The sequence below is a fragment of the Bison bison genome, unplaced genomic scaffold (assembly GCF_000754665.1).
Source record: "Bison bison bison isolate TAMUID 2011002044 unplaced genomic scaffold, Bison_UMD1.0 scf7180017864461, whole genome shotgun sequence".
In the NCBI taxonomy this organism is placed as follows: Eukaryota; Metazoa; Chordata; class Mammalia; order Artiodactyla; family Bovidae; genus Bison; species Bison bison.
The window spans coordinates 278,305-300,426 of NW_011495023.1; the positions used below are offsets into that span (position 1 = coordinate 278,305).

A 22,122-nucleotide genomic window follows, 5' to 3' on the forward strand; every position below is an offset into this window, starting at 1 on the left:
TAGATTATATAAAAATTTAAGAAATCATAGTAGAGCTATGATTAGTCCCTTGATTGTTTAGTAAATGAAAGGAAGACTTTTTGTTGTTAAAATATACATTTGAAAAGTGAGTTTGATAATCAAAACTGGGGAAAATTCTTAGTTTCTCAAGGATGTTGTTGAAAAAGGAGAAAAAGCTACTTATAAAAACAGGTGTATTTTATAGTTAATGAAAGTGTGAACTCAGTGACCTTTTTACCTTGTAAAATTCTTATTCTTTGGAACATATGCTTTGCATATGGGTATCTTTCTCTCTTTTTTTCTTCTTTCCAAAGCATTGTACTTTCTTACTGTTTCAGAATGATTAGTTCTCTTTCTTGCACTCTGACCTGAATTATAAACTATTTTATTAGAAAACATTTCTGTCCTTCCTCCTTCTGGAGCTCCACCAGCACCACCTCTTCCACTTCCCCTCCCTGCGAACACTGTGATAGGTGAGACTGCATAACCACTGGAGTGATTTAACTTACTGTGCCTAGTTCATAGTCAGCTCCTGTCAGACGCTTAGCTTGTGTAGTTATTAGGGGGTAGGTGGTAGTACAAAGTTTTAAGTATTAAATCTAATTTACACTAATTTCTCCTTGTGGAAGGCCTCTGAAGTTACACAGAAACTTCTCTGTGATGTCAAATGTGTCTCTGCCTTGTTTATAACCAATTTAATGTGGTTAAGCTTTTGTTTTGTTTAGATCTTTCTAAGAATATTATAGCAGTGATTGTTCAGAAAAAAATTTTTTATTAGTGATGCAGTATTTTTTAAAGTGAGACTTGATTTGGAACTCCCTGGTGTATACAACAGTCAAAGGAGTGGGGTGAAGGAAGAAAAATGGAAAAGAGAATGATGTGTGGGGTGCTCTGAGGTTTTCCTGTGGCTCACAGTTGTAAGACTCTGATATAGTCGAGGATTTATGGCATCTGAGGGTGCAGTGAAAACAGTTTTTTTTATCAATAAAATACAGTTAAATTGTTCCCAGGTTGAGGGAGACTGGATTGAGCATATAAGAATTCTAAATATAGACTATATAAAACCATTCAGCCTAGAAATGCACAGTAGCATTTGGGTGGAAATGGGTAAAGAACTGTCTCAAATAATGGAGCTTAGGTGAAATAAAACCATCTAGCATCTTCTTTTAAAAACATTGGCACTTGTACTCAAAAGAAAAGGAAGTAATTAAAAAAGGCCCTAGTAATAGAAGTTGTTGGCAGAAAGTTCATCTGGAAAAAATAAATGCCCTCAACCTAATTAATAATCAGGAAGATAGAAAATAAAAACCAGTGGATACTGTTTTATAGCTACTAGATAGGTAAACATGTCAAAGTCCCCTAGTACCAAATGCCAGTGAGGGTGCGCAGTAACAGAAAGGTGCATTGCTGGGGGGAGTTTGTTAGTTAATATGCTCCCTTTAGAAAGTAATTTGTTGTTACTCAGTTAAGTTGAATCAGGTTTCTCACCTTAGATTTATCAATTTAATTTCTAGATATTTCCCCTAGAGTACTGGTTCTCAAAATATAGGTATGTGACTCCTGGGTGTTGCCAAAATCCTTTCTTGGCGTTTTTGAGGTTAGAATTATCTCCATAATAATACTAAGACTTGTTTGCCATTTTCATTCTCATTCTGGTACAAGGACACAGTGGAATTTTCCAGAGGCTACGTAACATTTGATAGCATCATTTTTGACAGCTAAAGGAATGTGTATTTGTGTATTTATGTGTTTTAAAGATAAATAAGTTTTAATTTCTAATATGGTAATTACCTATTCCTGTAACTCACTTCAATAAAATTTTTTTGAGGTTCTCTAATTTTAGAGTGGACCCTAAAGACCAAAAAGTTTAACCACCACTGTATTAGAGCAGTGGCTTTTGAAATATGATTTCCAGATCAACAGCATCATTGTTGTGGGAGCTAGTTAGGAATGTAAATTCTCAGGTCCCATTCCAGACCTCCTCATTCAGAAACTGAGACTGGAGCCAAGCAGCTTGTATCACAATATGCCCTTAAGATAAAATTCTGATCAGTGTTTGAGAACCACTGTTTTCAGAGAAATTGAGGAACCATAATTAGGAATGTTCATAATGGTGGTATAATAATAGCAACAATCTAGATGCAATTCAAATGTCTAACAGTGGAATGGATAAGTAATTGTAATTGTGGCATGTTTGTATGTAAATAAAGCAAAAAAATGAATGATATATTGATATACTTATCAACGTGAATGAATCTTAATATAAAAGGAAAACAGCAAACCAACAGAATATATAATCCTATATAATCAAATATACAAGTAATATTTATATAAACAGATTATATATAACCATTGTAAATAGTTATATATATACATTAGTATATATATTATTTATATGTACATAGCATATATAATTATATATACATCAGTCACATATGCTTTTTATGACTTATTTCATAATAAAATACTAAATTAAATTCTAAAATTGGCCTGGTTTGGAACTATATAAATAGGTCTATTTGGTTTTCAATCACCAAAAAAAATAACCTGGATTTTATATAGTTTTTATATAAGTCAAAGAAATATAAAAAATCATTTTAAGATTTCTATTAAAAATGGTTAAAGGATTACCTCTTAAGCTCCTTGGAAAACTTAGCTGTCCAGAATTACTCATTCTCAAAGGCATTTGAATAGACTGTTATTTTAAAAGTGTGTCTCTGTTTAGAAAATGAGTGTGTGAATGATTTAATTAGTGACTGCCTATGGCGGAGAAGGCAATGGCACTCCACTCCAGTACTCTTGCTTGGAAAATCCCATGGACGGAGGAGCCTGTTATGCTGCAATCCATGGGGTCGCTAAGAGTCGGACACGACTGAAGTGACTTAGCATAGCATAGCATGGCTTGGGAGCTCCAAAATGTTAAATATTAGCACTTCTTTTAATGAACAGCCTCTGCTGTATGATTTTTCTAATAATTTGTATGGCCTCTAGGAGAGGTTAAATGAAATGACTGAATGAAAGGAAACCAGGATTCTGCCTTTTTATTTCTTCAGTCGTGATTAGATGTTTGGGAGAATGATATAAATCCTGAAGTTGCCTGGAAGATATAGTTAACTTTAGAGGCTTTGAACTTTATATTAACCTTTAAAATTTTAAACTTTGAAGATGTTGGTAAAGATGACATTGAATAAAATTTTAAGTATTGTTAATACTTTAGTTAGTTTAAATATGTTTGAAATTAAAAAGAAAAGATTGCTTTGGATGTACTATGGGGGAAAAAAAGCCCTCCAAATATGTGGGGAAAGATAGTGGATTTTCTACCCAAAGCTGCCTTAAAATGTCCATATTTTACAGTCTTAAAGTTTTTTTCAGTTTTATCAGTCACAGAAATTTAAGTGATAGGGTAAAGTGTGGAATTCTTAAAAGTTTGGCGATATACAACAAATCTGACACAGGTGCTTTGAAGCTAGAAATTGTGCTTCTCTAAAAAAATGATTCCACTATAATTTGCATTGATAATAACTGCTAATAACAGTAAACAGTCAAATATAGTAGTAAATGTGGAAAATAAGCTTACCTGTTTAGACTTTATAATTTAAGCGGGTTTGGCTGGCTAGATTCTTAGACTGTTGCTATAGACTTGCCAGTGAAAAAGAAGTGTACAATCCAGATACTAAGGTATTCACATCTAAAAACAATGCTTTTCACCTCAGACTGTCATTTGGTACTTATCTTGTTGGAGAGACACAGTTGACATATAAAAACTATACATTCTGAAATAACAAAGAAAAAGATTATACATTTTATTAGCAAAATACCACTTGGGATTATGCTGAATTAAAAGGCTGAAGAATGTTTCATACTTAACTTTTGCACTTTCCACACAGTATCTGTTTTTTCTGCTTTTTTGTAAGTTTTTTTAAGTTCAGAGATAGAGCTATTTGTGTTGTATCTTTACTTTTCTCTTTATTTTGTGCTGTGGACTTTAAAAAGTGATAAAAAATGTTTCTTGCTGAGAGTCTGCTTCTCTTTGTTCTGCCATCGGAGGTTACCCGCGATGCTCAAGTTCTTTGTTGGTTGCCTTTGACTAATGCTTTCCAGCAGCCCCGGGCTCAGCTCCTGGTTCCCAGTATGGCACAATGACCAGGCAGATTTCTCGGCACAACTCTACCACTTCCTCGACATCTTCTGGTGGATACAGACGGACTCCCTCTGTGACGGCTCAGTTTTCTGCTCAGCCTCATGTTAATGGAGGTCCACTTTATTCTCAGAATTCAAGTAAGCTTGTGCTTAGCAGGCGCATGCAGCAGTGGAGCTCCTTTTGAAGGAAATTATTTTAAATTGTTCTTGCCAGTGATAGACAACAATTGAAACCATGTTATTTTATGTTTAAGAAGTTAGACCTTGAATCATATAATTTTAAAAATAATTGCTTATCACTTTGAAAAACTTCCGATTCACTGAGTATACTGTAAATAGAACTAAAGAGGCAAAACTCTGAAATGAATTAAGCTGAATTTAAAAATAATGGCATGTTTGATACAGTTTGATAACAGTAAAATTAAAAATATTGTGACAATTTTTCTTTTCAATAATATAACAAAATTGCTGGCTATCACTTTTAAGCTTTTTAACCTATACTGAAATAAGTTCCAGACCATTAAAAACCATTCTTGATGTCTGCTTATTCTGTCTCTAATAATTATAACAGTGGGGAGGACTTTCTTTTGATAAATCCTTTCTGTTCACCTCAGAGTGCACATCTCAACACTAACTGCAATCAGTGTTTAAAGGCTGATAAGATTAGAAAATAACTTTGGCATAGAGTGAGTAGTCATTAATTTCACTTTCCATATCAGGATGCTCAATCCAACCAGGAGAAATCTGAAATGAGCCAGTTGTTCAGTATTTGTTATTGGCTTGAAACAGTGATCACCAGACATAGACTCAGACATGCTTTCTCATGTGGTTTTTCTGGCTACTTTCTGGAGCTGCATGTTATTTTATGTTACCTAAAAAATACTGAACACTCCATATTTACACAGGAAGTTGGGTTTTAAATTCTTTTTATTTATGATGCATGTTTTCAACAAGTGTTTTAAAGTAGAACTAAATTCTCTCTTTTTTTGGTTAAATTTTAAAGACTTAATTGTGGTTATAAGCAAAAAGCCTTCTAAGAATTGAAAATCACTTTAGCAGAAATATCATAATTCACAAGTAATCCCAAAATTTATATTATAGAACCCTTTTCCAGACTGAAATTCTCATCCAAGCTCCTGAGAAATGTTCCGTTAGAATTTTACCTCACATTTCCCCTATTCTCCTCTTGGTAAAGAAAAGTAGCTGGTGGCTGAGAATCCCGCAGTTAATCTGATCATTAGTCTCACTACTTTCATGAACCTTTTTTTTTCATATTATGCTGCATTTTTAGATCTCATCTTTGTGTTTTTTTTTCTTTTCCACACTTAGACATTTACTGTTTACTCCGCAAATAGGGCTTCTGGTGACTCTTCACCTGATACCTGTTTGTGTAGTTCTGTTTTAACACCGCTTGGGTTGGTTGCTTATCCTCAAAGAAGACACTGTCATTACTGATTGTCCGTATTTTTGGATATTGTAAAGCAAATTTGCTTCACATTTTAAACGTACGATTATGTATTGTCAAATCAATTGTCCTTCAACCCGAGTTACTGTTGGTGTTGTAGTGGTAGCATGTGAGTGTTTTTAGTGTTTTGATGTGCATATTCTGTGCATATGATTAGTATTATTGCAGCATAACCTTTCTTTTCTTTATGTACTAACCAGCATGGCTAGTTACTAAGGGTTGTTTTTTTAAATTTTTAGGTTTGTGGAAGTTTTAAAAAAAATTTTTTTACATTGAAAAGGTATATAATCTTTTATTTATTAAAACTATCATATATAAATGTGTATATACTGGAACATTATATACACACATGTATATACAAGTATATACACACATGTATATACTTCTATATACAGAGTATCAGAACGAAGCAGGACTAATTTCATAGTGAATTCAATGTTGTTTTTAGCCATACAATGGATATAAATACACATACATTGCTTTGTTGTTTATTTGTACACACTGAACCTCTTTCAGATTTTTATGCTTACCAAACAATTTTTAGATTGGATTAATGGAAACAGTCTTTCAATTAAATGATCTTTGGGAGCCAATAAATTTTCGCTGTCAATTTAGTGTCATTTCTTGGTGACTGCCAGTAAACAGAATTTTGTGATACAAAAGGAAGAAGGTCCCTTGAAATATCCCTTGAAATTCAGTAAACAACATGGTATATGGAGCATTCTTATTCCCTAGTAAATTTAAGAGTGATGTATTTAAAATTGTCAACTTAAAAAATAATAGTAACCTTTTTTTTTTCCTAGAGAGCTGATATATAGAATATATTTAGCTACATAATGAGATTATATTACTGTATATAATAAGATTATATTATATAATCATACAATTGTTATATAATTATAATCATAATTTATTATTAAATCATATGCAATTTACATGATAAATCATGATTTTATACTATCATGTAATTATATAATATACATTATATAGTTAATCTTATTATACATGCATGTTATATATAATAAGATTATATTATATAATTTAGATGTATGCTATAGATACATAAGAACTGTTTTTAAAGGAAACCTATAACTAATGCGTTTATTTATACATGGAATAAACAGCTATTCCATAACATTTTTGTTTTGTTTATGTGAATTCTGATTTACAGCATTACCCTTAAGCTAGACATACCTCTTAGGATTAGAGAGGTAAGGTAAACTAACAGTATCCTAGAAACCTTTATTGGTATTTTATTCTTACCTGTTTTGTTAAAGTCTTTTCTTAGAATTCAAAATTTTCATTGCATAGAAGTGAAGGTGATGGTAAATCTAAATCTTCCCCAAACACTATAACAGTAGGATTAAAATAAATGTATTTGTTTTTTAATAAAACTACCAGTTGGCTAAGCACAACTCAGCTTTAGGTTTGTTTGTGGGAAATGAAGGTTCTGCAGGTTTTTGTTTTGTTTCTTGTTTTGTTTTGTTTCATTTACAAACTGTTCTTTGCATACTTATGTTTGTGGTCCTTGTAACTGACTTCTGCTTTTTGTTTGTTTCCTTTTCTTTCCTTTATCTGTTTTACTTCCCCCATTCTGTGTTGTCATCGCCAGTTTCTATTGCTCCACCCCCTCCCCCTATGCCTCAGTTGACTCCACAGATACCTCTCACAGGCTTCGTGGCCAGGGTGCAGGAAAACAGTAAGTTTGGAAAACCTGAGCTGTCCAAGAGTAGAGGCTGTCTCCTTATAGCATGCATGGCTGATGAGTCATCATTTTCCTTACTTTTGTTGAGAAGCTAATCTTACCTTGAAAATAGGTGCAGATCCGTTATTGAAACTGAAGAGCACGATCTTCAGTTTTCCTCTGTGTGCATGGTTACTGACTCAGAAGAATGTCACAACTGCAATTTCCTCTGTATTCACATGCTCTAAAACATGAAATCAGATCTTTGCAGATTCTTAAGGAAAGCATAATCAAAGCCTCAAATTAAAATTGTGTTGAAACTACTAGCTTTCAATAGTTTTTAGGGGAATTAGTTTTCTGTTGCCAGCTAACTCATCAAGATGCATCGTTACACTGTGAGATTAAATTTATTAGGACAGGTGGTTTGTTTTATTTTCTTTGTTTTGGTTTTTGGGTGTTTTTTTTTTTTTGGCATTTTCTCCTTTAGTTACAAAACATTTTTGAAGAAAACTTTGTAGCCTTTGATTTTTATACATAAACAATTTTGAACTTATATAAAGATTTGTTCAAATTTTTATGCATAAACAGTTTTGAACCTATATAAAGATTTGTTATTAGGATAAACAAGGATCTGCAAGAATAAGTAAATTACATCCATGCACTCCATTTAAGTGATGATCCATGTAGAGCCCTCTTTATGTTTTGGCCCATGAGGATGATTTCTGAACAGGCAGACTTGTTACCTTTTTTAGATCTTTTTGAAGGAAGGTCAGATTGACTAGGAAATTCTTTTGAATATATGAATTAGGATAGAAGTTTTTATTTTTTAATTACCACCTGATTACTTTGACGTTCTGGGAGATACATAATCCTAACTACATGATAATAGTGAATGTTATTTGGCAAAATGGAAAATACTGCTATTATTGAATTATATTACGCCAAAAATGCTGAAGATGGTAAGGTGGTCGCGTACTAATTCACTTCATTTGGCATCATCACCATGCACATAAATCTCAGAAAGGTTTGAACAAGATGTGTAACTCAAATGACCAGCCCATCTTTCAGGAGAAAACATTGTGGCAAATTCCATCCTGCAGCTTCTCCTGACCTTGTTGTGTTATTCTCCACGTTTCCTCCCTTCGTCCAGTCAAATATTTGTTTACTCAGTGTTATGTCCCAGGCTCTGGGAGGAATATACATAGTCTAAGACAAAGTCCCCATCTTTAAGAAATGTGTGATTTAATAGACTTTCTATAAAAGTTTCATGATGCTGAAATTTCTGAGCCTAAACCAACCTTATCACTTACATTTGGTTGGAAACTCTTATGTGTTTAAACATGTAAAAATAAGCGAATCTTCTTTTTAAAAAATTAGTGGATAAAGGTAAATTGCTGATTCTTGGTGCTCCAAGAGTTTAAAAATTGTTTGCAAGAGTTTAAAAACAAAGCCAGTTCAACCTTTGAACTGCCTAATAGCCGAGAATTTTTAGGAAATGTTTTAAAATAGCCATAATAAACATCCATTTAGTGAGTCCAAAGCTCATTGATTAGATATTTGGTAATCCTTTTTTTAAACAGACATTCAGTGTAATGTACATGTATGGTCTTTGCTCTAGAAGCCATGGTACTGTTTCAGTTCTTTTCCCAAACTTGTGATCTTGAGTCAGTAATTCTCTTGGTGCCACAGAATACCTCGTTTCGTTTTATTTGGCATCTGTTTTCTTTGAAAGCATGTTAGGAAGATTGTTGTTAAATTGGTATCAGTATATTAAATGTTTTATGAATTACAAATTTTATATGTTCTTTAATATTCACTTTCTTTGACAGAGTGGTAATAATGAATGCACAGAGCAGTTAACCTATTAATAAATGTGTTTCAGTTTAAGACATGAGCATCTAAAAAAGCAGTGTGTTTACATCTGTTTATGATTAACATCAGAAAGCGTTTTTGAACTAATTATACATGGTGTTAGACAGAGTATTATGCACAGAGAATTAGATGACAAGACGCTTGCCCCAGTGTATGCAATTTGAAGATAAGCCAATGTAAATTAACAGCAGTTGGGTATAAAGACAGTTGAATGAAAAATAGACTAGTAAGTTGTATATAAATCAAGAGTAAATGCACTTTAAGAATTCAGGCAAACATACATAATTTATTCATTAAGCCATATTAAGGATATGAGCTATGACTCTTTACTGTCAGAATGGATTCATATGCATTTTCTTCTCATCTCAATAATATTAGCAAGCTTTATGGAGAAGGGATTGGTAGAAATAAAATGGATCCTAGCATTTGTCGGAAGAATAAACTGCACACCTGTGTCAGAGCTGTCCATTCGAATGAGCATCAGCACACAGGACTTATTTCCTAATAGTCTTCTTTCTCACCCCAAATAGGATAAAATAGAAATCACAGAATTAAAGTGGTTGTCAGTAGGGCTCTTATGTGCATATGTTTTGCATATGTTTTAAATCTGGGTTCTTTGGTTATATTCTCAGCTCATTACTGCAAATAGGGTGTTGAAAACTTTAACACTATCTTAGAATAGATGATGACCATTTTCTTTGATCATATAAATAGCCCCAGAAATTGGCAGGTGAGGTAGTATGTTGGAATTATTAGTATGTTCGAATTCTGAATTCTCTCAGATACTGGAGACTATATAATTCTTTGTATCAAAATATTTTCTTTTTTTTTTTTTTTAAGAAATTTGTGGATCAGAAATTTAAGAATTAGTTGTGCTTCAGCTCTGAATTCGTTAATATTGGGAGCATTTGTTACCTGGTATCATAGTAATTCATTGAAACAATTCTAGCATGACATTTTTTCCATTTCACAGTTTACACCTTTATTTAAATCACACATATACATACCACAGCCATCTAGAACTTGAGGTGTGAATCGTTTTTATTGTTTTGCATGATTTGAGTTTTTTCTGTTTTTTGTTTTTTTTTTTAAAACATCTTCCTGCAGTACTTTATTTTTAAAATCTTTTATTGAGGATATATTCTTAGGAAATTGGATCTTTAGGATCTAGTCTTTCCCTCATTCCATTCTTAGTTTTATAAGCAATAATACAGAAGTCTTAGCTTGCTTTCTACATTGAAGAAGCTGATTATCTTTTTTTAAAGTTGATTATGAATACAAACATTAAAAAAATATTTAATGAGATTTTCTGCTAGCTTAGAATTATTTAACTTTAGATTTTTCTAAATCTTATTAAATTTTCTTTTGTTAAAATTTAAATAATAGAAAACCTGCACACATAGAATCATACCTAACACCACAGCTTTTTTTTCCCCTTGCATAAAACAAATAAAAATCAACACATATCCACCCACTAGAGATTTCTTTGAAACTAAAGGTAACTAAAAGCCAAAATCAGGGACATGAATGTGCACAATAAATGGTTATCAAACCATTAAACTAACATTCATAATGTTTACCATAGTCCAAATGACAGATATGACATAAGGCTTATTTAAGGAGAGAGGCTAACTAAAGAGTGACATTTGTTGCGACCTGAACCTTGGAGTAAGGGAACTTCTTTCCTCCTGTAGTCTTATTTAAAAGAAAAAAGCAAAAAAAAAAGACATATTGTCTCCTAACCTCTGCATTCATTAATTTGTAGTACTTCCTAATACCTTTAATTTTAGCTCATTTTATTATTGCAAAATTATTCTTAAAAGTAGTAGAAGCTTTAACACACCAAGCTTTTATTTCTAATCTTGCATGTATTATTATAGTGCATGCTGTATATGATAGAGCTCCCTTAAATTCTGTTAACTTAGGAATTCCCATCTAATCTGATTTCTGACTTCAATTAATTATCTGAATTTTCAGTTGCCGATAGTCCAACTCCACCACCACCGCCTCCGCCAGACGACATCCCCATGTTCGATGACTCGCCACCTCCGCCACCGCCGCCACCAGTGGATTATGAAGACGAGGAGGCCGCAGTAGTTCAGTATAACGACCCATACGCAGATGGGGATCCTGCTTGGGCCCCCAAGAATTATATTGAGAAAGGTAAGGTACAGTCATCACTGAATTGCTGTAACAGGAAGGAACCAGCGATGACCGTATTTTAGAGCTGTAAGGAACACCTAGTCCAGTATGTCTCTACCTTTTGAACACCCTTATTCAGCCAAGATGATTTAGTTCCTACACATTTCCCAATATAAAGCAAGGATTCTTTATTTTCTATTTATTTTTTAATTGGAGTATAGTTGATTTACAGTGTTGTGTTAGTTTCTAGTGTACAGCAAAGTGATTCAGTTATATGCCGAAGTGTATGTGTGTGTATATATATCTGAATTCTTTTTCAGATTTCTTCCATTATAGTTTATTACAGGATATTGAATATAGCTTCCTGTGCTATACAGTAGGTCCTTGCTGTTTATATTATATATAGTCGTTTGTATCTGCTAATCCTAGATTCTAAGTTTATCCCTACCCTACCCCCTTCCCCTTTGGTAACTTAAGTTTTTCTATGTTTGTGTGTCTGTTTCTATTTTTCTTTAAAATTCATTTTGTATCATTTTTTTTGATTTCACATATAAGTGATACCACAAAGTATCTGTCTTTCTCTGACTGCTTCCCTTAGTAAGTAGTAAGTAAGTGAGGTAATCTCTAGGGCCATCCATGTTGCTATAAACGGCATCATTTTTGTCTTTACTATGGCTGAGTAGTATTCCACTGTATATATTAAATACATACACCACATCTTTATCCTTTCATCTGGAGAGACATTTTTAATTTTTTAAATTGAAAATATAGTCTGTTAATTGTGATTTTTCAAATGACAAATCTCCAACTTGACTGCGATTTTTAAGATGATAAACAGATAAGGCACAGAGAAGGAGTTAAATGATTTACTAGTAAGTTCATGTAATTAAGATTTAAAACCAAGTTTCTAAGCTGTTACAAAAAAATTAGAAAACTTTCATATCTAAATATTTTAAAATATATTGGGAGATATATGAGAAAAAAAACCTCAATTAAGGTTTTCAGCTACTTGATCTTGTAAATGAGAAAATAATCACCAGAATGTTGAAATTATGTGTAACTCTGATGTCCAAATTCACCTGCATTATCTGACATTCACTGTAATTATTAAGTAGTAGTGGGTGGGAAGGAAACTGTTTTTTGTGAGTTTATTTGCTTTTTGTCATCTACTTCTATGCCAATAAAAATGTCTATGTAGAGTTCTGAAAAATGCATGCTATGTAGTTGATCACATTTGATTGCCACCTTAAGCAAATACCTGTAGCATTCTTTCCTACCCAAGTTTTAAATACATGGTTGAAGTAAATAGGCTGTTTTCTTTTTATATTTTTAAACAGTAAATATTCTACATATTACTGAGGAAGTCTTGAATGTTCTACTTCATATTTAGATTCTCATGTACCTTCAAATAGATATGCTGTTGTTATTATGAGAGTGATAAATGTGAGCAGTCTTGAATTGTGTTTTGACCCATATTTTCTGGTATGGAAAAGCAAATTTAAATAACTATGAAAATGGGACAAGTTATATTTACGTAACAGATTTGGAATGATATAATGGTTAATGTATTTGGTAATAGAGCAGGATTAAAGAAATCTCTTCACAAGTTGAATGAAATAATGAGTCTTAAACCAGGAGTCACCAGATTTTTTGGAAAAGACCAAATAATAAACTTTTTAAGTAATCAAGGTATATTGACATATTAGTTTCAGGTGTACAACATAATTCTTTGATATTTGTATATATTTGCAAAATGAAATATCTTAAACTTTGCTGGTCATTCAGACTTGTCACAGCTACTCAACCCCACTGTTGTAGCGCAGAAGCAGTCGTTGATAATCCCCTGGCGGTCCAGTGGTTAGGACTTCACCTTCCGGGCTGAGGGCCCGGGTTCAAACCCTGGTTGGGGAACTGAGATCCCACAAGCCATGCAGCGCAACCAAAGGGGGAAAAACAAAACAAGCAGTCGTAGACAGAACACAAGTGAGGATGTGGCTGTGCCCCAGTAAAATCTATTGACAGAAAGGCTTTGGTTTGAATTTGGTCATGGGCCATTGTTTACGGACTCCTGGTCTTAATCAGAAAGTTGGTATTTAGTAGGGTTATATTTAAAGCCTTTAATAGTCACCTTTATAAGTCACAAGATGATTAAAACCAGGTTTAATAGGATTTCAATTGAATATGTTAATCCAACAGTACGACATGACTGTTGCAGAAGCCAGATTCAGTCATTTATATTAGACTAATAGTATGTTTAATTTTGAGGACGATATTCAGGAGGCTGAAATATTTTAATAAGACAGTGTATCTATAACGAGTTAAAAGCATTGTTTCTAAGTTGAGGAAAAAGAAGATTTCAGAGGGACTAGATAGCTATCTCCAAATTTTTATCATGTAGACAGATGTAGGGGTTTCCCTGTTGGCTCACATCTGCCTGCAATTCAAGGGACACATGTTTGATCCCTGGGTCTGGAGGAGGCATGGCAACCCACTCCAGTATTCTTGCCTGGGAAATCCCATGGACAGAGGAGCCTGGCAGGCTGCAAAGCATCCATAGGGTCACACACAGTTGGACACGACTGAAGTGACTTAGCATGCATGCATTCATGACAGATGTAGATAAGAATACTAGATGTCTAGGCCCACAGAACCCTACAGTGAGTATATAGAGAAGAGAGAGTTCAGACCTTTATGTGGACTAGGCTCCTACACACTAGGATGGACGCACATTGTTAATGGTTAAATACTCAGCAGTGAGAACTGTTACATGAGAATATATGCATTGGGCAAGGGGAGGGGTGACTAAGTTTCATTTACAGAGGGGGTTTGGCAAATAGAGACAATGAGTTGGGTGTAGTGTTTTTTATCAGCTCTTAGTATAAGTGGAACTAAGAAGATGAGGAAATACTATTTTAATTTTGCTGAATGACTTTGAGAATATCGGGCATTGTCATGATCAGTTTAAAACTCATCTATACCACTAAAAATGTGACGGCATACAAAAGAAAATGTTTCTTTCTAGCAGTCACTTGGTTTTCTTGGGTGGTTATTTAGCCAAAAATACCAGAATAATTAATGTTATTTATGCTGTATGTTTTGGTGTTTTGAAACTGGGCATGTTAATTGAGCCTGTGATTACACTGTGATTTCACTGCAGGATTATAATGGAGGAAAATGTACTTGTTGAGTTTACTTCATATACTGTTTTGTAAAGGGGAAAAAAAAGATCGCCTGTTTTACTTTATCAAATGATGCTGTGGATCAGTACTTCGGGTCTCTTCCTTATTGTAATTTATTAATTCAGAATAATTATGGAGCATAGCCACCTTTCTTAAGGAAAAAATGAATTCCAAAATATCTTAAATGTCTTAAAAATCCTCTTTTAAGAAAAAGATTACATGAGGTAATGAAAAAAATTTTGTATGACATACTTTCACATATATTGGAAAATTGCATATTCCAGAATGATCATGTTATAAAGCCAGAAAGAAGGAATACTTAATAAACCAGTGGTTTGGAAAGCTAGTGATTTTTTGATGTCTTTCCTCTCCACAACACTGTTTGCAAGGAAATGGATATTTTGTACTCAGCATAATCACAGATAACACAATAAATGGCAAAAATGTTCTCTTAAGTCTTATGTGAGTCTTTACTTACCTATTTCTCCTTTAAAAATAAAGAAAAATTCTTGCTGACCTCTAAGGTGTATATATATATTTAAATCTAGGTATAGCCCCGTAAATTATATGAACATATGAGTATTTTTCTGGGATGAGCAGGATGAGATTTACTTCACAATATATGTATATTTTTAAATTAGATAGCTCGGGCTGTTACCTGGTTTACTGATTGGCTCTGCAGCTTCACTCAATAGTTACTTTGATAAATGGTGCTTTGCATATGGTTGGCACTTAGTAGATATTTGAACAAATGAATTGAAACATGTAATAAATACTAAAATTCAGAGACCTTTCCGAAATAGGTTGGTAGAACTCTTGACTTCTCAAGTTATTTGTCAGTTTGGCCTGAAGATCAAGCTAGTGATTTCGGCACACAGTTGGGTACGTGACTTACCTGGATATATAGATTTAAGAATTAAGAGTATTCATAAAAAGCTTGGGTTTGCTATACTATTTGTTGGCATTACATTTAAAAATTCAATTAAACTTTGGATATAATGCACTCACATGATCTTCCAATTCTTCTCCACAGTTGTGGCAATATACGATTATACAAAAGACAAGGATGATGAGCTGTCGTTTATGGAGGGCGCAATCATCTATGTAATAAAGAAAAACGACGATGGCTGGTATGAAGGAGTCTGCAATCGAGTGACTGGTCTGTTCCCAGGAAACTATGTGGAATCAATCATGCACTATACTGATTAAATTTTTGCTTTTAAAGTAGATTCGTATTATCACTCAGTCATACTGTGGGACTATTATGGTTAACAGAATTGTCTTAAAATGTTTTAAAATGTGCCCATATTTTCAGAACATGCTGTTTTATTGGTATAATTGAATGTCTACTTATAAGCATAAATCTCTGAGGCAGTTTGTGGATTGCTGAGCAGCATTCTACACAAGGCTGCCTGTCACAGATTATGCTTACATACTTACTTACACATTGTTAACCTGATGACCAGCCTAAATATTCTGGGGGTGTGGGGTCTATTTAATAAATCATGATTCAGATCGTGCCATCACATGTCTCAGTGCAGCATGGTTACTAACGCTCTGTCAAACTAATACTAAAAATCAGAAAACTTAAATGCTGGTGCTGGTCATACTTTTTGTTTAGACTCTCTCATTCTTGAAATATAGTTTGTTTAAAGCATGCATACAAATTTATGTATTGAAATATACTTAAAAAAAAATCCAAGATGCTTCCAATTTGTGTAATACTTGGAGTACACGTACTTAGGTCTCTTGAAATGAACTGAGTCTCTAAGTTCTCCACGTAAAACAAAAACAAAGGGTTACCTGTAATGTTGTAATTTGTACCTAAGTTTTTTAATCAGTGAATTTGCATTATAAATTTTTTCCATTCATAAATACGTAAGTGAACCAAAGGTTTTTTTGTCGTTTCCTTCACTGGTTTGCTTTAAAAATAATGATAAATAAAAGATACCGATTTATTGCAGAATTATGGTTCTATTTTCTCAATATATTAACTTGGAAAAAAATTTAGCCTTATCTCAACCTATCCCAATAGCAGTGGCTGATTTTTGCAGAATTTAAAATCACAGATGGTTATTTACAAGTCAGTCTACTGAACTCCTTTTCTAAAGTAGCTTTTTCAAAGCTAAGATAATATGTCAAAGTGCACATGCTGTAAGTGAGATTCTTAAGGACTGCTCCAAGTCCTCTGGTTTTCCAGTGGACTGTCATATACTGATTCAATGATAGGAAATGCTAATTATCTTTTACATATTTTTTTTTTGGTAGAAGTGAATGCAATGGATTTTTGAATAGGCACTGTTTAACCCATTACCTGGCACTTGCAACATAAAAAGATTTTAAATGTACAGTAATTGGGGGGAAAAGGTGCGCCATGTATTAATCATTGAACAGGGATATACCTGGCCAACAGATCTGTGCTGTCTTTTGACATAATTGAAATGCAACATGTGCACTTTGTGTGTCTCCCCTTAAGGGAGGGTTCGAGGGGTGTTTTCTCATCGTGTATAATTCTCTGTTGCCTAGGACACTGAAGTAGAGCACTCAGTCGTGGGTTTCTGTGTTTCAATGATTTGTTTGGATTTCTAGTTATGTACTACTGGGCGTTTCAGACTTACCACAGTATAGTAAATGTTAAGACTAGTGCAAGATGTTTATTTCTGAAAATTAAAGGCCATTATTGCTACCAAATCAATGTGACTGTTGCATACGCATTTTGCCTTTGTTAATCTTAAACATGATTTTAGTATCACTGGTGATCAGCTACCTTCTTCATTTTTTTCAAGTGGACTGTTCTCTTAATTTTGTATATAACCTGTTGTCTAAATTTTATGTACAGTCTTTTATAATAAACCATTCTCCTATATGAAATTTTGGATACTGTTAAAATCTAACGTGGACTGAAATGTAGACTTCAGTTTTATGATCTTTACTCCTATGGTGAAACAAGATAAACCATATGAATTTTAACATTGATTATTTATTTGTGTAATGGCTTTACATGTGGCTACTATAACTGTGTAAACAATACCACATATAACCATCAAGATACCTCGATTAGAGTTTATAGGACTAGAATGACAGATTCAGATGGTTTAAATACATTTAGAAAGTTTCCTGAAAAACTTTGCCAATAAAAAAAAAGTCCCATTAATAAGGAAATGATCTTTTTAAATGATTTTTTTGGTTATCTGCACATGAAGCAAAGTGTATTCCACAGAATTTTTGAGGCACAATCTGGTAAAATAGCTGCCAGAAATACCAGAAAGAGGTGTCATTTGTCTCTTGTGAGCACCATCTCTGAAAGCTGTATGAGGGCGTCTCTTTCTGGGGATGGTCGAAGTTTACTGATCTCGCTCACCGCTTTGTGGCAGTACCGCTGGGCGAGGTAGGTTGTCTGCTGCACACCGTCACTCTACCGGACGCGGAAGAAAATACAACAGAACAGATGCACGTCAGCCACTGGGGTCAGCTCTTTAAAGTCCTGCTACAGTGAGTTAAAACATCCTCTGGAGATCTGATTAAGAGCTGGACGTTGTTTCTAATGTTCTCTGTGTCTCTCCCACTTTCTCAGACTGAAGCACATTTTTATTCTATTACCATGCCAAGCAGTGAACTCATTAATACCAAGTAGCCATCTATTTTCCCCCTATTTTTCATTTAAGTATTAGTTTTTAAGTTACACATACACTAAAATTGATACAGTAAAACTCTTAAGTGCAAAACTCTTAAGTGCAACTTAACATAATACATTTATAATATAGAAGAGCTTAAATGAAAATCAAGTTTCTTCTTCCAAAGGCACCAGTTTTGTCTGTTGGTTTTAATTATCTATTGCCTTTCTGTTAAGACGGGTTTAAGCCCAGCCGTACTGTCTCCCAGCTTGACCAGACTGTTTGTCTTCAGTCCTTCTATTGGTCACTGTTGTCGTCATGTAGCATCAACTTCTGACTTCATCTCATCTGAGACGAGGAAACCACTGCTCCTTCTCTTTCCTCTATCTTTACCCTATAGAGATTTGCATTCCATTTTGTAACCATGTTTTTATGTTGGTTCTTTCAAAAAGCTAAACACTAGTAAAATAATTATATTTACTATTTCTATTATGTCAAAATGTTTATGGAAATATCAAGACATATAGTTGATTTTATTTTCTTCTGCATGGTTCCCTGTCATTCAGAACAAGATATCTGTAGCATCATGATTGAAAGGACTCAGATTTTCTTTACCAAGTGTTTCAAAATATGACACATTTTAGACACAGAAATCCTCAACAAGGTACTACCAAACCGAATTTGACAACACATTAACAGGTTTATACATCATGACCAAGTAAGATTTATCCCAGGGATGCAAGGATTCTTCAGTATATGCAATTCAACCAGTGTCACACACCATATTAACAAACTGAAGAATGAAAACCATACGATCATTTCTAATAGATGCAGAAAAAGCTTTTGACAAAATTGACAGAAACTGCAGAAAGTGGACGTAGAGGGAACCTACCTCAACATGAAGGCCACCTATGATAAACCACCAGCAAACAACATTCTCCTTGGCGAAAAACAAAGCATTTCTGCCAAGATCAGGAACAAGACAAGGATGTCCACTCACTGCTATTACTCAACAGTGATTGCCTCGCATAGAAAAGTAAAGCCATCATGGTCTGTAGATGATATACTATACTATACATCAGTCAGTTCAGTTCATTCTGTCAGTCTTGTCCAACTCTTCGTGGCCCCATGGACTGCAGCAGGCTTCCCCGTCCATCACCAACTCGTGGAGCTTACTCGGACTCGTGTCTGGGGATGGTCCATTGAGTTGGTGATCCCATCTAACTATCTCATCCTCTGTTGTCCCCTTCTCTTGCCTTCAATCCTTCCCAGCATCAGGGTCTTTTCAAATGAGTCAGGTCTTCGCATGAGGTGGTCTTTGGAGTTTCAGCTTCAGCATCAGTCCTTCCAGTGAAGATTCAGGACTGACTGCTTTTAGGATGGACTGCTTGGATCTCCTTGTTGTCCAAGGCACTCTCAAGAAGCTTCTCCAACACCACAGTTCAAAAGTATCAATTCTTCAGCACTCAGCTTTCTTTACAGTCCAACTCTCACATTCATACATGACTACTGGAAAAACCATAGCTTTGACTAGACAGACCTTTGTTGGTAAAGTAATGTCTCTGCTTTTTAATATGCTGTCTAGGTTGGTCATAACTTTTCTTTCAAGGGGCAAGCGTCTTTTAATTTCATGGCTGCAGTCTCCATCTGCAGTGATTTTGGAGCCCAAAAAAATAGTCTGTCACTGTTTCCATTGTTTCCCCATTTATTTGCCATGAAGTGATGGGACCAGATGCCATGATCTTAATTTTCTGAATGTTGAGTTTTAAGCCAACTTTTTCACTCTCCTGTTTCATCAAGAGGCTCTTTAGTTCTTCACTTTCTGCCATAAGGGTGGTGTCATCTGCATATCTGAGGTTATTGACATTTCTCTTGGCAGTCTCGACTCCAGCTTGTGCTTCATCCAGCCCAGCATTTCTCATGATGTACTCTGAATATAAGTTAAATAAGCAGGGTGACAATATACAGCCTTGACATACTCCTTTCCCTATTTGGAACCAGTCTTTTTCCATGTCCGGTTCTAACTGTTGCTTCTTGACCTGCATACAGATTTCTCAGGAGACAGGTCAGGTGGTCTGGTATTCCCATCTCTAAGAATTCTCCACCGTTTGTTGTGATCCACACAGTCAAACGCTTTGGCATAGTCAATACAGGAGAAGTAGATGTTTTTCTGGAACTCTTACTTTTTCGATGATACTATACATAGAAAATCCTCAATATGCCACCAGAAAATAGTAAAGTTGCATGATACAAAATACATATAAATCTCTTGCATTCCTATACACTAACAATGAAAGATCAGAAAGAGAAATTAAGGAAACAGTCCCATTTACCACTGGAACAAAAAGGATAAAATGCCTAGGGATAAACCTACATAAGAAGGCAAAAGAACTGTATGCAGGAAACATAGATACTAATGAAAGACACCATGAACACAGGGAGAGACATACCACGTCCTCGAAAGAATATTGTCAGAAGGACTTCTGTTACCCGAGACAAGCTACAGATTCAGTGCAATCCCTATCAAATTACCAACAATGGTGTTTTTCATAAAATTGGAACAAAAAATTTTACAATTTGTATGGAAACACAAAAGACCCTCAATAACCAAAACTATCTTAAGGAAAATGAAGCTGGAGGAATCGGGCTTCCTGACTTCAGACTGTACCTACTCTACAGCTATAGTAATCAAGACAGTATGATACTGGCATGAAACCAAATGCAGGTCAGTGGCAGAGGATGGAAAGCCCACGCACCTATGGTCACCTCATCTCACAAAAGAGATGAGACTATACAGTGATTTTCAGTCTCTTCAGTAAACAGTGCTGGGAAAACTGGACAGCCTCATGTAAAACTAAATTAGGAAGGACACTCCCTAACACCACACACAAAAATAAACTCAGAATGGATTAAAGACCTGAACATAGGCCAGACATAATAAAACTCTTGGAGGAAAACATAGAACACTCCCTGACCAAACTTGGTCTTGGGTCTAAAACTCATTACATTAATTTGGTTACCAAAGGACTCTTCCACTGCACCATACCTACTGTTGCCACTCTTCCTTTTGAAATCGTCTCACCTGTAATACGTACTGTAGCGCTCTGTCCACGTCTCCTGGTGAACCGAACCGTCTCATTATCATAGCATTCATTTCTGGGAACTAAACAGAAAGAAAACCTACTTAGAGCTCTTGGGAGAAATCAAATGTTAAAGCTTCAGTTTGTAAGAACAGGTTAAAAAAAAAGGTGATCAAAGGTTTAAATGATGGGGGTGGGGGAGCAGCAAGCTGTACCAATTACAGCAGCAGAGTGAAGAGGATGCCTCCTTCCAGGCCCAGCGACGAGCCACGCCCTGAGAGGTGCCTCGACCAGTGCTCACTCTGCTGCGTGTTCTCTGCTGGGTCCAACGCTGAGTGAGAGGGGAGGAGCCAGCGTGCACCCCGACACCTGCTGGCTTCCCTCAGGGTCTCAAGCTCTCGGCTGCCCAAGTCACTGGGGGCCCACTGGGCCTCTCCCCTGAAGTTTCTGAATCAGCAGCCATGGGGCCTGAGGGTGCCCTTCTAGTGCATTCCCAGGGGATGCCAGTCCTGCCTACAAACTACGAAAATCAAATCACCGGCCTAAGACGACGATGAGCCTTGTGCTTTTTAGTCCTAAACTGCGTCTCATTTGAGAGAGACACCAGTCTCTGAGCAGAGGGACTCCCAGGAAAAGCTCAGCTCATGGATGGACCAGGGCAGCACTGCTAGATGCCCACCGGCCCTGCAGTCAGCTGGGGAGGCTTCCGGTGCAGCTGCCTGGATCTGCTCCCTAAGGTTCTGACTCAGCTGGCTTGGGATTTGGCCCCGGCGTCATATTTTAAAAACTTCGGGCATTTCTAATATGCAGCCAAGGTTGAGAATCATGGAGTTAGAGGAGACCAAGACAGAAGCGGCAGTCAGGTTACTGGAGTGAATTCTAAACACCAGTTTAAGCCGATGACAGTTAAGAGGAAAACAGAAAACAGGTCCAAGGTGCAATGAGG

The 22,122-nt window shown here is 35.2% G+C and overlaps 2 protein-coding genes across 14 annotated transcripts in view; one reads left to right on the top strand and one right to left on the bottom strand.

Annotated features, from left to right (window-relative positions):
- ABI1 (abl-interactor 1) overlaps positions 1-17,173 on the top strand; it is an 88,028-nt gene extending 70,855 nt beyond the window's left edge. For 2 of the 11 annotated variants that reach the window (XM_010859833.1, XM_010859835.1), the window contains 4 exons: positions 4,102-4,278; positions 7,218-7,304; positions 11,139-11,324; positions 15,516-17,173. In XM_010859833.1, the coding sequence (XP_010858135.1) occupies positions 4,102-4,278; positions 7,218-7,304; positions 11,139-11,324; positions 15,516-15,691 (626 nt within the window). In that variant the 3' untranslated portion in view covers positions 15,692-17,173. Of the gene's footprint in view, positions 1-392; positions 474-4,101; positions 4,279-7,217; positions 7,305-11,138; positions 11,325-15,515 lie in introns of all 11 variants that reach the window. The other 9 variants (XM_010859834.1, XM_010859836.1, XM_010859838.1 and 6 more) reach the window with 6 other exon arrangements.
- A 269-nt stretch (positions 17,174-17,442) lies between these two features.
- The window catches only part of PDSS1 (prenyl (decaprenyl) diphosphate synthase, subunit 1), a 33,368-nt gene continuing 28,688 nt past the window's right edge, over positions 17,443-22,122 (bottom strand). Inside the window, exons 8-9 of one of the 3 annotated variants that reach the window (XM_010859832.1) lie at positions 21,179-21,259; positions 17,443-17,897 (exon numbers count right to left, since the gene is read on the bottom strand). In XM_010859832.1, coding sequence (XP_010858134.1) covers positions 17,757-17,897; positions 21,179-21,259 — 222 coding nt within the window. In that variant the 3' untranslated portion in view covers positions 17,443-17,756. Of the gene's footprint in view, positions 17,898-20,258; positions 20,381-21,178; positions 21,260-22,122 lie in introns of those variants that run through there. The other 2 variants (XM_010859830.1, XM_010859831.1) reach the window with 2 other exon arrangements.